This window comes from Salmo trutta, chromosome 31 (genome assembly GCF_901001165.1).
Source record: "Salmo trutta chromosome 31, fSalTru1.1, whole genome shotgun sequence".
NCBI lineage: Eukaryota > Metazoa > Chordata > Actinopteri > Salmoniformes > Salmonidae > Salmo > Salmo trutta.
Window position 1 is genome coordinate 37,024,196 of NC_042987.1, and position 13,671 is coordinate 37,037,866.

General features: G+C 43.5%; 1 protein-coding gene across 1 annotated transcript in view; it reads right to left on the minus strand.

The window, feature by feature from the left end:
* Positions 1 to 13,671, minus strand: part of tmtopsa (teleost multiple tissue opsin a) — a 49,190-nt gene that overhangs the window by 11,022 nt on the left and 24,497 nt on the right. Inside the window, exon 3 of the mRNA XM_029726476.1 lies at positions 97 to 330. Coding sequence (XP_029582336.1) covers positions 97 to 330 — 234 coding nt within the window. The remainder of the gene's footprint in view (positions 1 to 96; positions 331 to 13,671) is intronic.

Sequence of the window (13,671 nt, forward strand, 5' to 3'; positions counted from 1 at the left end):
CCCAGAATCCTCCAACCTTGATTTCTGGAAAACCTGAGAATTTTGCAAGTATGACCATTCCGTTCTAACAGTGATGAGCATGATTATCTATCTCACCTGCTTGTTCATGAAGATATAGATAACAGGGTTGAAGACCGTGCTGATCTTGGCCATGATCGCGGGGACGATGCTGGCCTCGGGGGTGACCAGGCCCGGGCGTCCAAAGGTGGCCAGCAAGGCCATGACCCCATACGGCAACCAGCACATCAGATACACCATCACCATGACGACCACCATGACGAGAACACGCTGCTCCCTCTTCCTGCTCATAGCTGTGTTGATGGCGGTAACCTGCCGAGGCAATAAGCAGGGAAGGAGAGACGACGTGTGCAGTCGATGAAAGAGAAAGATACCAGAGGAAAACGAGATAACAGAGGGAGGGCATAGAAAGACAGGAAGCGAGAGAGAACAACCTTAAGAATGTCATTCTTGCTCCTCAGACACGGGGAACACACTGGCATTAGAGTGGAATCAGAGAAAGACAATGAAGGGAATGAGATGGAGTGGCTTTTCCCAGACTTTTCCCAGACAGGCATGTTCTGACAAACACACAGAAAGTGCTTAGCCACTGTTTAGGAGTCCTCATTTTATAGATTTTTCCCCAATTGTAAACAGTTGGTCGGCACCAGAGGAGGATGGTGGGAGGAGCTATAGGAGGACGTGCTCATTATAATGGCTTGAATGTAATATATATATATATATATATATATATATATATATTTACCTTTATTTAACTAGGCAAATCAGTTAAGAACAAATTCTTATTTACAATGACGCCCTACCCCGGCCAAACCCGGACGACGTTGGGCCAATTGTGCGCCGCCCTATGGGACTCCCAATCACGGCCGGCTGTGATACAGCCTGGAAATGAACCAGGGTCTGTAGTGACGCCTCTACCACTGAGATGCAGTGCCTTAGACCACTGCACCACTCAGGAGCCCCGTTCCATCAAAGACATCATATATGGAAACCCTGGAAACCACGTTTGACTCCTTCCATTATGAATTCCATTTCAGACATTACAATGAGCTGTACTCCTATAGCTCCTGCCACCAGCCTCCTCTGTTAGGCACAATGCGACATCATGTAACATGTCCTGACATGGCTGGATTCTAAGGAACACACTCATGCATTGACAGACACACACACACACACACACACACACACACACTATAGAAACACAACACACACTATATAAACACACACACACTATATAAACACACACACACCATAGAAACACACACACTATAGAAACACACACACACTATAGAAACACACACACACACACACTATAGAAACACAAACACCATAGAAACACACACACACACACACACACACACACACACACACAGTACCCGCTGGGCTTCTTGCTCTGCACAAACATGAGCTGTTTTTATTTCACTGTCTGTGTTGTTTCCCAATGGCCACCCGTCATATCAAATCAAATGTTATTTGTCACATGCTTCGTAAACAGGTGTAGACTAACAGTGAAATGCATACTTACGGCCCTTCCCAACAATTCAGTAGAAAAAAAGGAAATAATAGTAAAATCTATATTTTTTTAAAGAATAACACGTGGACCAAACAAACAAGTTTCCACTTCGACAGAAACACGGGTTCAAGAGGCCTCAGTGCTGACATGATTTAGGGGATCGGAGTGTTTTCAGCCACTCTGTCACGGATCCCTCCGGAACATTCATTACGCACACCTGTCCCCTATTCCCACTGATTAGTACTTGTATAAGTGTGCCCTTTGGTTTCCATTGGGCTGTCCATTATTGTTACAATGTCCATTGGTGCATGTGAGTACCTGTGCTGTGTGTTTTGGCTTTCGTGCCATTGTGGATTGCCAGATGATTACGGGGTCTCGTCCCATGTGTTAATCATCGTGCGCGTGTGTTATTTATTCAAGGTACTCCTCGCTCTTTTGTTTGGGTTTCTACCCTGTGTTTTGTTATGTGTTTGTTTGGTCTTCGTCCCCGTGACTTTACACGGCACGCCGTAATTTGGGCTTAATAAAAAAAAACTATTACGCATTCCTGCGCCTGTCTCCCGAATCATTTATGACAGCGTGACGCACGCAAACAACATCAGAAAAAAAACATTACTGAAGCCTAAAACAACTTCCAGGTTTCAGCCATCAATCACTAATCTCATGGCAGCTAATCATGACAGCAAGATTCACTCAATCCATCTCTGCCTTTGTCTCTCCAAAGACAACCCTGTAATGATTTGATAAATGTTGGAGGTCTCTTCCCACTCCCCTATGTATTGTGGGTTAGGGTTAACTAGGCACTAGCGAACAAGGGAGTATTATCACATTTCAAAGTATATTGATATAAATTATTCCCAAATATTACCCTAATTATTATGTTTACAGTGGGAATTACCAGCAAATTGGTTAAAGTTTGGACTGCTTGGGACTCTGTATTCATGTTGCTGTTGAGGTCTCTGCGTCATAAGCAACTTTTTTCAGTTTGGCCTAGAGGCAGAGACCAATTTAACCAAAAGCATTTTAAGCAGGAAAAGGTCAGAATTGGAGAGGAAATGTCAAATCTTCAATGGATGTAAGGCTTTTCATCCACTCTCCATTTTGGCTCTAAACAATGCTTTGGTACATAAAATAACTGTTCATCTGGGGAAAGGGCACTAAATGGGTTCAAAGAGCTTTAGATTGAATCCATTAAGCGTCCTTTGATTTCCCCCAAAACATTCGACTAAAAGACTGATTGGGGTAAATCATGACTCTGCTCAGTGACTTTAAAAGCCTTGGAAAGAGTAGATACAAACACAGAAAACAAAATGTCCTTCGAGGAGCATTGTGTTGTAGCCAAGAAGAGGACAACATTATTGATGATCCCTAAAGGTTCTTAGAAATAAAGTAATGTAACGTCTTGTATTTGGTCCCATATTCACACCACACAATGACTACGTCAAGCTGGTGACTCTACAAACTTGCTGGATGCATTTGCAGTTAGTTTTGGTTGTGTTTCAGATTATTTTGTGCCCAAGAGAAATTAATGGTAAATAATGCATGAGTGAGAAAGTTACAGAGGGTCAAAGATCATAATCCCAAGACATGCTATAACCTCTCACCATTACCAATAACAGGGGACCCCCCCCCCCCCCCCCCCCCACACCACCACCACCACCACCTCACTAGCTCTGACTTTGCTGATAGTTACTTTATTTGGAGATATTGTACTTACTATGACTGTAATATGTGGATGACCCACCTATCTATCTTAAGATTAATGCACTAACTGTAAGTCGATCTGGATAAGAGTGTCAGGGGTTCCCAGTTTTTTCCCACAGGCCCCTCTTCCAGCATTGGGGAACATCACCCCCCCGCACCCCGCCATGTCTATTTCTATGGGCAAAAGCACAAACTGTTTACTGTTTACGCCCCGCTTATTTGTGGAGAAAACAGGTTTTAAAGCTTATTTCTTGCAATTCTATCCACTTTGCCATGTCTAATGTGTATTCATATAATATTTGAGTGACTCATTCATTACAACAAAATCTATGGACTAAAAAAACCTAACTAAAAAAACAGCTGACATGTTGATCTGGACATTTTTGACAAATTATAAATAGCTCTCTCAGGTATGCAATGACTGGTATGACAACAGGAACTGATGATGCATAACCCAATTTAGAAAATGCACCTTGTGCAAAGTTGAAAGCCGGACTGAGTTTATTTGCCGACCCCTCGCCCAACTATTTGGGAACCACTGTGCTAAATGACTCAAAAGTAAAAAAAATAATAATAATAATTGACTGAACCTCTTTTCCTCTAGGATTTTGCCTGTGCTTACACAGTGCCTTCAAAAGGTATTCACACCCCTTGACCTTTTCCACATTTTGTGTTACAGACAACATTTTAAATAGATTAATTTGGCCTACACACAATACCCTATAATGTCAAAGTATAATGATGTTTTTCAAATTTTGTACTAATGAATAAAAAATGAAAAGCTGAAATGTCTTGAGTCATTAAGTATTCAACCCCTTTGTTATGGCAAGCCTAAATAAATTCAGGAGTAAAAATGTGCTTAATAAGTCACATAATAAGTTGCATGGACTCACTCCGTGTTCAATAATAGTGTTTAACATGATTTTTGAATGACTACTTCATCTCTGTACCCCACACATATTTCCATTATCTGTAAGATCCCTAAGTGGAGCAGTGAATTTCAAACACAGATTCAACCACAAATACCAGGGAGATTTTCCAATGCCTCGCAAGGGCACCTATTGATAGAAGGGCAAAAAAAGCAGACATTGAATATCCCTTTGAGCATGGTAAAGTTATTAATTACACTTTGGATGGTGTATCAATACACCCAGTCACTACAAAGATACAGGCGTCCTTCCTAACTCAGTTACCGGAGAGGAAGGTAACCACTCAGGGATTTCACCATGAGTCCAATGGTGACTTTAAAACAGTTACAGAGTTTAATGACTGTGATAGGAGAAAACTGAGGATGGATCAACAACATTGTAGATATTTCCCAATACTAACCTAATTGACAGAGAGAAATTTAGGAAGCCTGTACAGAATAAAAATATTCCAAAACATGCATCCTGTTTACAACAAGGCGCTAAAGTAACACTGCAAAAAATGTGTCAAAGCAATTCACTTTTTTTACCATGAATACAAAGGATTATGTTTGTGGCAAATCCAATACAACACATTACTGACTGCCACTCTCCATATTTTCAAGCATAGTGGTGGCTGCATCATGTTGAGAGTATGCTTGTAATTGTTAAGGACTGGGGAGTTTTTCAGGATAAAAAAGAAACAGAATGGAGCTAAACACAGGCAAAATCCTAGAGGAAAACCTGGTTCACTCTGCTTTTCACCAGACACTGGGAGATGAATACCTTTTAGCAGGACAATAACCTAAAACACAAGGCCAAATCTACACTAGAATTTCTTACCAATAATACAGTGAATGTTCCTGAGTGGCGAAGTTACAATTTTGACTTAAATCTACTTAAAAATGTATGGAAAGACCTGAAAACAGGTGTCTAGCAATGATCAACAACCAATTTGGCAGAATTTGAAGAATTTTGCTAAATAAAAATGGGCAAATGTTGCACAATCCAGGTGTGGAAAGCTCTTAGAGACTTACTCAGAAAGACTCACAGCTGTAATCACTGCCAAATGAGCTTCTCCAAGTATTGACTCGGGTGTGTGAATACTTATGTAAATTAAATGTTCAATAAGTTGCTAACATTTCTATGAACATGTTTTCACTTTGTCATTATGGGGTATTTTGTGTAGCTATTGTGTGTAGCTCCATTCAGTTTTTTGTTTTTCCTGAAAAATTCTCCAGTCCTTAACGATTATAAGCATACCCACAACATGATCACAGCCATTACACTCTTTAACTGTTTTAAAGTCAACATTGACCTCATGTTGAAATCCCTGAGCAGTTTCCTTCCTCTCCGACAACTGAGTTAGGAGCAGCAGCAGTAGTAGTAGCAGCAGTAGTAGTAGTAGTAGTAGCAGTAGTAGTAGCAGTAGTAGCAGCAGCAGCAGTAGTAGTAGTACTAGTAGCAGCAGCAGCAGTAGTAGTAGTAGTAGTAGTTGTTGTAGCAGCAGTAGTAGTAGTAGTAGTAGCAGCAGCAGCAGTAGTAGTAGTAGTAGTAGTAGTAGTAGTAGTAGTAGCAGCAGCAGCAGTAGTAGTAGCAGTAGTAGTAGCAGCAGTAGTAGTAGTAGTAGTAGCAGTAGTAGCAGTAGTAGTAGCAGCAATAGCAGTAGTAGTAGCAGCAGTAGTAGCAGTAGTAGCAGTAGTAGCAGTAGTAATAGTAGTAGTAGTAGTAGTAGTAGTAGCAGCTGTAGCAGCAGCAGCAGTAACAGTAGCAACAGTAGTAGTAGTAGTTGTAGTAGTAGCAGTAGTAGTAGTAGCAGCAGTAGCAGTAGTAGTAGTAGTAGTAGTAGTAGTAGTAGTAGCAGTAGCAGCAGTAGTAGTAGTATCAGTAGTAGCAGTAGTTGTAGTAGTAGCAGTAGTAGTAGTAGCAGTAGTTGTAGTAGCAGCAGCAGTAGTAGTAGTAGTAGTAGCAGCAGTATTAGTAGTAGTAGTAGCAGTAGTAGTAGTTGTTGTTGTAGTAGCAGCAGTAGCAGCAGTTGTAGTAGGAGCAGTAGTATCATTAGCAGTAGTAGTAGTAGCAGCAGTAGTAGTAGTAGTAGCAGTAGTAATAGCAGTAGTAGCAGTAGCAGCAGTAGTAGTAGTAGTAGTAGTAGTAGTAGCAGTAGTAGCAGCAGTAGCAGCAGTAGTAGTAGCAGTAGTATCATTAGCAGCAGTAATAGCAGCAGTAGCGGTAACAGCAGTAGCAGTAGTAATAGCAGCAGTAGCAGCAGTAGCAGCAGCAGTAGTAGTAACAGTAGTAGTAGTAATAGTAGCAGTAGAAGCAGTAGCAGTAGCAGCAGTAGTAGCAGCAGCAGCAGTCGTAGTAGTAGTAGTAGTAGCATCTCCTGTTTCTGTAGCTGAGACAGCTTGATGTACAAGTACCACAAGACCACTGAGTTGGTAACTTCACAGCATAACCTTCAATGAGTATTCTACCTCTCTGTAGTGTGAACAAAGAACCCATTGTCTTTTGAATTTCCTCGGCAGCTACTGCAGTCCATTTATTTTATGCAGTCGCAAATTTTTTTTCTCCCGATTTTCGATTTAGAAAAATAGTTTTGTGGTATTAAATATAATCAAGGTGCTGTGTCAGTGTGTGCCAGTTTTACTCTGGCTGACACTGTAATGGCAATAAACTAGAATAATTAGCATGTGTCAAATGAGTGTCCCTCCCTTGGGGACAAAACAGTCTGAAATCTGGTCACATTGGAAGTTTCATTTTAATAACAGCATGGCCCGTGTTAAGACTATGACAGACCCTCAGAAGGTCTGAATGTGATTGCCTTTTACCTCCGTTGCCCTCACAAGCTACACACAAAACAAAAAAAAAACTATGTTTATGAGGACTTGTGGTATAAACATAGGCGAGGGGAAACACTGGTGGACACCACCTCACAAATGCACTTCTATATGTGCTTAATTGTATGTTAAATCAACTTAAACTGTGGCCTGCATAAATGTATTAAGAGCCACGGGTCATTCCAGAGCCCTGTCTCCGTAGTCTAACTGACCAGCTACACTACATATAGCGCTGTGAACAGAACATGGCAGGTTGTTCCGGGTGTTAAAGTGGAATTACATGCGCTGTCAAACAATGTAATGTCAGTGAAAGGCAGGGGAGAATACCATATGGTCAACTTTTTTATGGCCTGAAATGTATTTGAACATTAGCAATGTTTACAGTACATCTATGCGACATCCTTACAACTCCTGCCAGCAATCAATCTGGAAGTCTATACTGCCCCACACCAGTGTCTCCTTAAAGCAAGCCAACAACTGCGAGAAGACACTTTCTTTGCAGACACAGCGCCGGCACCAGCCCACAAATTAGAGTGCCTTAATGGGCTTAATTAATCCACATAATCAGTCAATTTAAAGCAGTAGACAACCTAAATGGATTAAACGTGTGCAACCGACTTTGCACCGGTCGGTGAAAATCCCCTAATGCTGGAGTGAGTCGATACCTCGCGTCCCCCGTGCTGTCTGCTTCCTTCAGCGCCAGGGACAACATGGACCTGCAGGTAATTATACTGGATTAGTGGAAGGTTGCCTGAATGTCCTTGTGGAAGTTGAAAACTGGGGCCTCTGATTTGAGTGTAATGCTCAGGTTACTGTAATGAATTACCCTTAAGGTGCGGGAAGTGCTGGGAGAGCAAGAAACCTGTGGCCTCTCATGCCCATGTAATGTCCAATCTATTTCCAGCGTGTGTCGTATCACCGAGGAGTTTGGTGATAAATGACATGTTCATATGTCCCCCTCCCCACCTTCTCTATATTTTAGATGGAGGTGATTAGCATCGGTGTCACGCCAGCCTTGGAATAAGTGAGCCTCTATGTCGACTGGGCAGTGAAGCGGAAGCAAAATGACCATGTACTGTTAGCTGAGGAAAGACAAACAGGCCTCTTTCCCCTTTAGTGCTGCATGCCTCACTCACCAACCCCAGAAAGACGAACAGGCCTCTTTCACCTTTAGGGCTGCATGCCTCAAGCAACAACCCACAAACCTGCCACCCGCACCACCGCATGGCTTCCCTCGGAAGACTCTTATAAAACAGAGGGCAGATCAATGTGGGTTAGCATCTGCCAAACAAAAGAGGTCTGCCATTATGTATCGTCTACACCTCACAATATAGGGAGAGATGAGCAGGAACGGAATGGTTAACAAAATATTAAAAACTTTCTGAGTGAAGACTGGATTTCATAATCCTGTGACCAGAACTACACCAGTTCCTCTCAGGGGCTTTTAAAACCAAGGCAAGGCCTGAAACCCAGGCAAGGCCTGAAACCAAGGCAAGGCCTGAAACCAAGGCAAGGCCTGAAACCAAGGCAAGGCCTGAAACCAAGGCAAGGCCGCAATCAAGCGTTATAGCGATGCTTTTTCTGACCTCTGGATAGGTTTCCTTTCCTAAAATTCTGTATAATGAGGAAGAATATGTGGATGGGAATCAATCAGGCCATCTTGAAGTTCTAATGATTGACACACAACATTATCTGTTCATTCATTATAGTCCTTTAAAAACCTGCTGCATGTAAAATATTGTGTGCTATTGGAAAATAAAAATGTTTGACTTTGGATGACCAAGTAATGATGTTTGTTTACAACTTTAGGTCGGTTTTCCTAAGAAGTTAAATCCGCTTTGTGTTTCCTTCTTCACACCTGAAAATATATTTATCTAAGGGTCTTTCTATGTTGTCCAGTATTAGAGGGGGTGAAGGGTCATACACCTCCCAACAAAACAAATAAAGACACACAGGCACATTCATTGGTATTTCAAATCAGACTCAAACAGCCACACAATGACATGTTCCCAAACACACATCAGACACACACCAACCCCAGAAAGACACACACCAACCCCAGAAAGACACACACAAACCCCAGAAAGACACACACCAACCCCAGAAAGACACACACGCAGCAATTTTGACTGTCTGTTTCGCTTCAGGATTCCAATTCCTGAGTCCACATGGAGTCCCTGCCAGTCCTGCTGTAGCCTGTTAAATGTGATAGATCGTACACTTCGGGTCTCCCACATTAGTCTACACGAGGCTATAGTGGCCTGCTGAGACTCCCTTGTAAAGTGCTCTCTCAGTAAGAAGACTAAACACTCAACTGCGCTCAGCAACAAACGCTCACAATCATTTGACATTTTAGGTGACACTCTTATCCAGAGGGACGTACAGTAGTGATGCCATACATTTTCATATCCCCCCACCCCCGTAATGGTTCCCCCGTGATGAATCTAACCCAAAACCCTGTCATTGCAAGCGCCATGCTCTACCAACAGAGCCGCACGGGACCCCACCAAACCCTCCTTCCCTTTGTGTCACACCATCAAGGTGTTTCCCTTCTGTGCGAGAGGTCAGACACAGGAAATGATTATTCCTTTAACTGAAGGAAAAATAAAAAACTGTGTTATTAAAGCATTACATTGAGGCAAAGCACCGCCAGGTGTTATTAAAGCATTATGTTGAGGCAAAGCACCGCCAGAGGTTATTAAAGCATTATGTTGAGGCAAAGCAACATCAGGTGTTATTAAAGCATTATGTTGAGGCAAAGCAACGTCAGGTGTTATTAAAACATTATGTTGAGGCAAAGCAACATCAGGTGTTATTAAAGCATTATGTTAAGGCAAAGCAACGTCAGGTGTTATTAAAGCATTATGTTGAGGCAAAGCACCGCCAGGTGTTATTAATATCACACCTGCTCCCGCTCTTCCCCCCTGGCGGTCGAGGGTGCCAGGCTGCCCTGCATTACGCACTCCTGCCTTCCCTCGTCACACGCTTCAGCGATTTTGGACTCACCTGGACTCAATCACCTGTTTATTACCTCCCCTATATTTGTCAGTTCCCCAGCTCTGTTCCCCACTGCTGCATTGTTTGTCATCTGTTTTTGTGTTTCACAGTTCTGACGCTGTTCCTGTCCTGTTGCCTGTCCATTCCTAATTAAATGTCAACTCCCTGTACCTGCTTCTATTCTCCAGCGTCATTCCTTACAGAATTCAGCAGCCATCACACGAAGCATCAGGGAGTACTGGCATTCCAGTTGGTGGTGACGTCGGTCCTGGGTCGCCACCGATGGAATCGGGGGTGCCTAAGCCAGCTTGTCGGGCTTCCACGTCCTAGCTCGCTCGAGAGGTTTCCTTGCCTCGGTTGGCTCAGCAGGTTCCCATCCCACGTCATGCTCCGCCGGATCATCGGGCTTCCACGCCGCAGCGGGATCGACAGGCGTTCATACCTCAGCCGGATTGTCAGGCTCCTATGCCTCAGCCGGTGTGCCAGGCTCCCACGCCCCTGTCGGTTCGTGGGGAGTTTACCCCCAGCCGGCTTGCCCACCACCCATGTCTCGGCCGGCGTGCCAGGCTCCCACGCCCCTGTCGGTTCGTGGGGAGTTTACCCCCAGCCGGCTTGCCCACCACCCATGTCTCGGCCGGCGTGCCAGGCTCCCACGCCCCTGTCGGTTCGTGGGGAGTTGACCCCCAGCCGGCTTGCCCACCACCCATGTCTCGGCCGGCGTGCCAGGCTCCCACGCCCCTGTCGGTTCGTGGGGAGTTTACCCCCAGCCGGCTTGCCCACCACCCATGTCTCGGCCGGCGTGCCAGGCTCCCACGCCCCTGTCGGTTCATGGGGAGTTTACCCCCAGCCGGCTTGCCCACCACCCATGTCTCGGCCGGCGTGCCAGGCTCCCACGCCCCTGTCGGTTCGTGGGGAGTTTACCCCCAGCCGGCTTGCCCACCACCCATGTCTCGGCCGGCGTGCCAGGCTCCCACGCCCCTGTCGGTTCGTGGGGAGTTTACCCCCAGCCAGCTTGCCCACCACCCATGTCTCGGCCGGCTCGCCCAGGTGGGTTCGCCGGGTGGCGCCCCTAGAGGTGGGGAGGTTCTGTCACGCCTGCTTCTGCTCTTCCCCCCTGGCGCTCGAGGGCGCCAGGCTGCCCTGCATTACCTGGGATAGGATATAGTAATCCTTCTAAACCCCCCCCCCGCCCCCCCCCCCCAAAAAAAAAGATATAGATGTACTATTGTAAAGTGGTTGTTCCACTGGATATCTTAAGGTGAATGCACCAATTTGTAAGTCGCTCTGGATAAGAGCGTCTGCTAAATGACGTAAATGTAAATGTAATTACGCACTCCTGCCACCATCATTTACGCACACCTGCCTTCCCTTGTCACGCACTTCAGCGATATTGGACTCACCTGGACTCAATCACCTGTTTATTACCTCCCCTATATTTGTCAGTTCCCCAGCTCTGTTCCCCGCTGCTGCATTGTTTGTCATCTGTTTTTGTGTTTCACAGTTCTGACGCTGTTCCTGTCCTGTTGCTTGTCCGTTCCTAATTAAACTATTAAAGCATTATGTTGAGGCAAAGCAACGTCAGGTGTTATTAAAGCATTATGTTGAGGCAAAGCAACGCCAGGTGTTATTAAAGCAGGTTGAGGTTAGAAGTTTAGAGTCAATTGGAGGTGAAGTTCAGGAGGGTGCAGTGATTTTAAATCAGAAGGCAACGGTTAGTTTCACCTTTCAGAATCTCAAAGAGGCTCTATGCTGAGGCAAACAGGTCAAATGTGAGATGGTTTTATCACTTGATGATGGATTTTGAAGTCTCTGTAGAACTGGATGATATCCTGCTCCGGCTTGGAGGAGTGCTGAGATATATTCCGGCTTGGAGGAGTGCTGAGATATATTCCGGCTTGGAGGAGTGCTGAGATATATTCCGGCTTGGAGGTGTGCTTAGATACATTCCGGCACCATGAGCGCCAGCTCTATGCAAATAAAAATATAGACAATGAAAAAGCAGAAGTGACATATTGGAGCTCCCGAGTGGCACAGTAGTCTAAGGCACTGCATCTCAGTGCTTGAGGCGTCACTACAGACCCTGGTTTGATTCCAGACTGTATCACAACCAGCCGTGATTGGGAGTCCCATATGGCGGCGCACAATTGGCCCAGCATCGTCTGGGTTTGGGGAGGGTTTGACCAGGGTAGGCCGTCATTGTAAATACGGATTTCTTCTTAACTGACTTACCTAGTTAAATAAATAAAATATTGGACACATGGAGCATCTGAGATCGCTCCAGCAAACACCCGTGGAAAAACAAAAAAGGAAAGGAAAATCTTTAGATTCCACCAACTCTTTCATGAACTGCCTTGAAATCTTAAAGGGTCTTGTTTAACTATACGTGAGTGTTGTCCTGGTTGATGAGTTCATATTGAATCAGCTACACTGCTGCCACCAAACCCAACCGTCTGGAGAGCTTCCAGAGAGCCAAAGTGTCTGCCTGTCTGCATGCCTTCATTCCAACCAGGAACAGAGTAATATGTTTGAAGAACAAGAACTCGTGGTCAAAGGCCAATTAGGTACTACTTGTGTTGTTAAGGAGATGAGCTATTTAGATAAATGTACTGAGATAATGCACGAGTACAATGGTCCTGAGGAGCATCAGAGTCTACAGGCTTCAGCTGTTGTACTCAAGGACAAAAAGCCTGTCACACCCCTTAGTATTCAATTAACCAATATTACTCATGTGGTTGTTTTGAGCTGCAGTGAACACGAGCGTGACAAAAGCCAAGGCTTTCTGGTCTTTCTTAACCCTTTAAACCTATTCTCAACTGGCTGGTAGAGCATGTTCTGACAATGGATTTAGAAGTGGATATGAAAAAAATCTTCACTAGATCTAGATTGGTCAACTATATAATATAATATGTAATATAATATGTAATATAATATAATATGTAATATGTAATATAATATATAGTATAATATGTAATATAATATAATATGTAATATGTAATCTAATATATAGTATAATATGTACTATTATATGTAATATATAATACATAATATAATATATCATATATCATATAATATATCATATAATATATAGTATAATATATCATATATCATATAATATATATTATATAGTATAATATATCATATAATATATAGTATAATATAATAATTTTACTCTTGACAAACATGGTGTAAAAACTAAATATAGGCAGGTTTAGCAAACACCAGGACACCCATTACCAGACAGAGATTAATTTACACATGCACACACACGCACACACACACACACACACACACACACACACACACACACACACACACACACAGCTCCCAACCTCAGAACAGAGAGAATCTCCTCCCTTGGGCTTTAAACCCATTCAGTATGCCATCATTCTTATTCATTGTCCCAGTATGGCTCCAGTTTTAATGCATTGTAGGGATGCTACATTCTAAAAGCAAATTAATTGTATTCATGAATATTTTATTTCAAATAACACAGAGAGCAAACCATTAGAGGTGTGTTTTTTTTAGAACAAAATAACAGATTGGCGATGTCAGTTGTTTTTGGAAGTATTTATCATAGACATTGGATTGCTGCAGAACACAAAATATCTGTAGCTAAATATCTCAGGTTGTTATTAAGGCTTTCACACTTTGCAGCTACAGTATATTTAAATATTGAACAATTACCACATTATGTGTA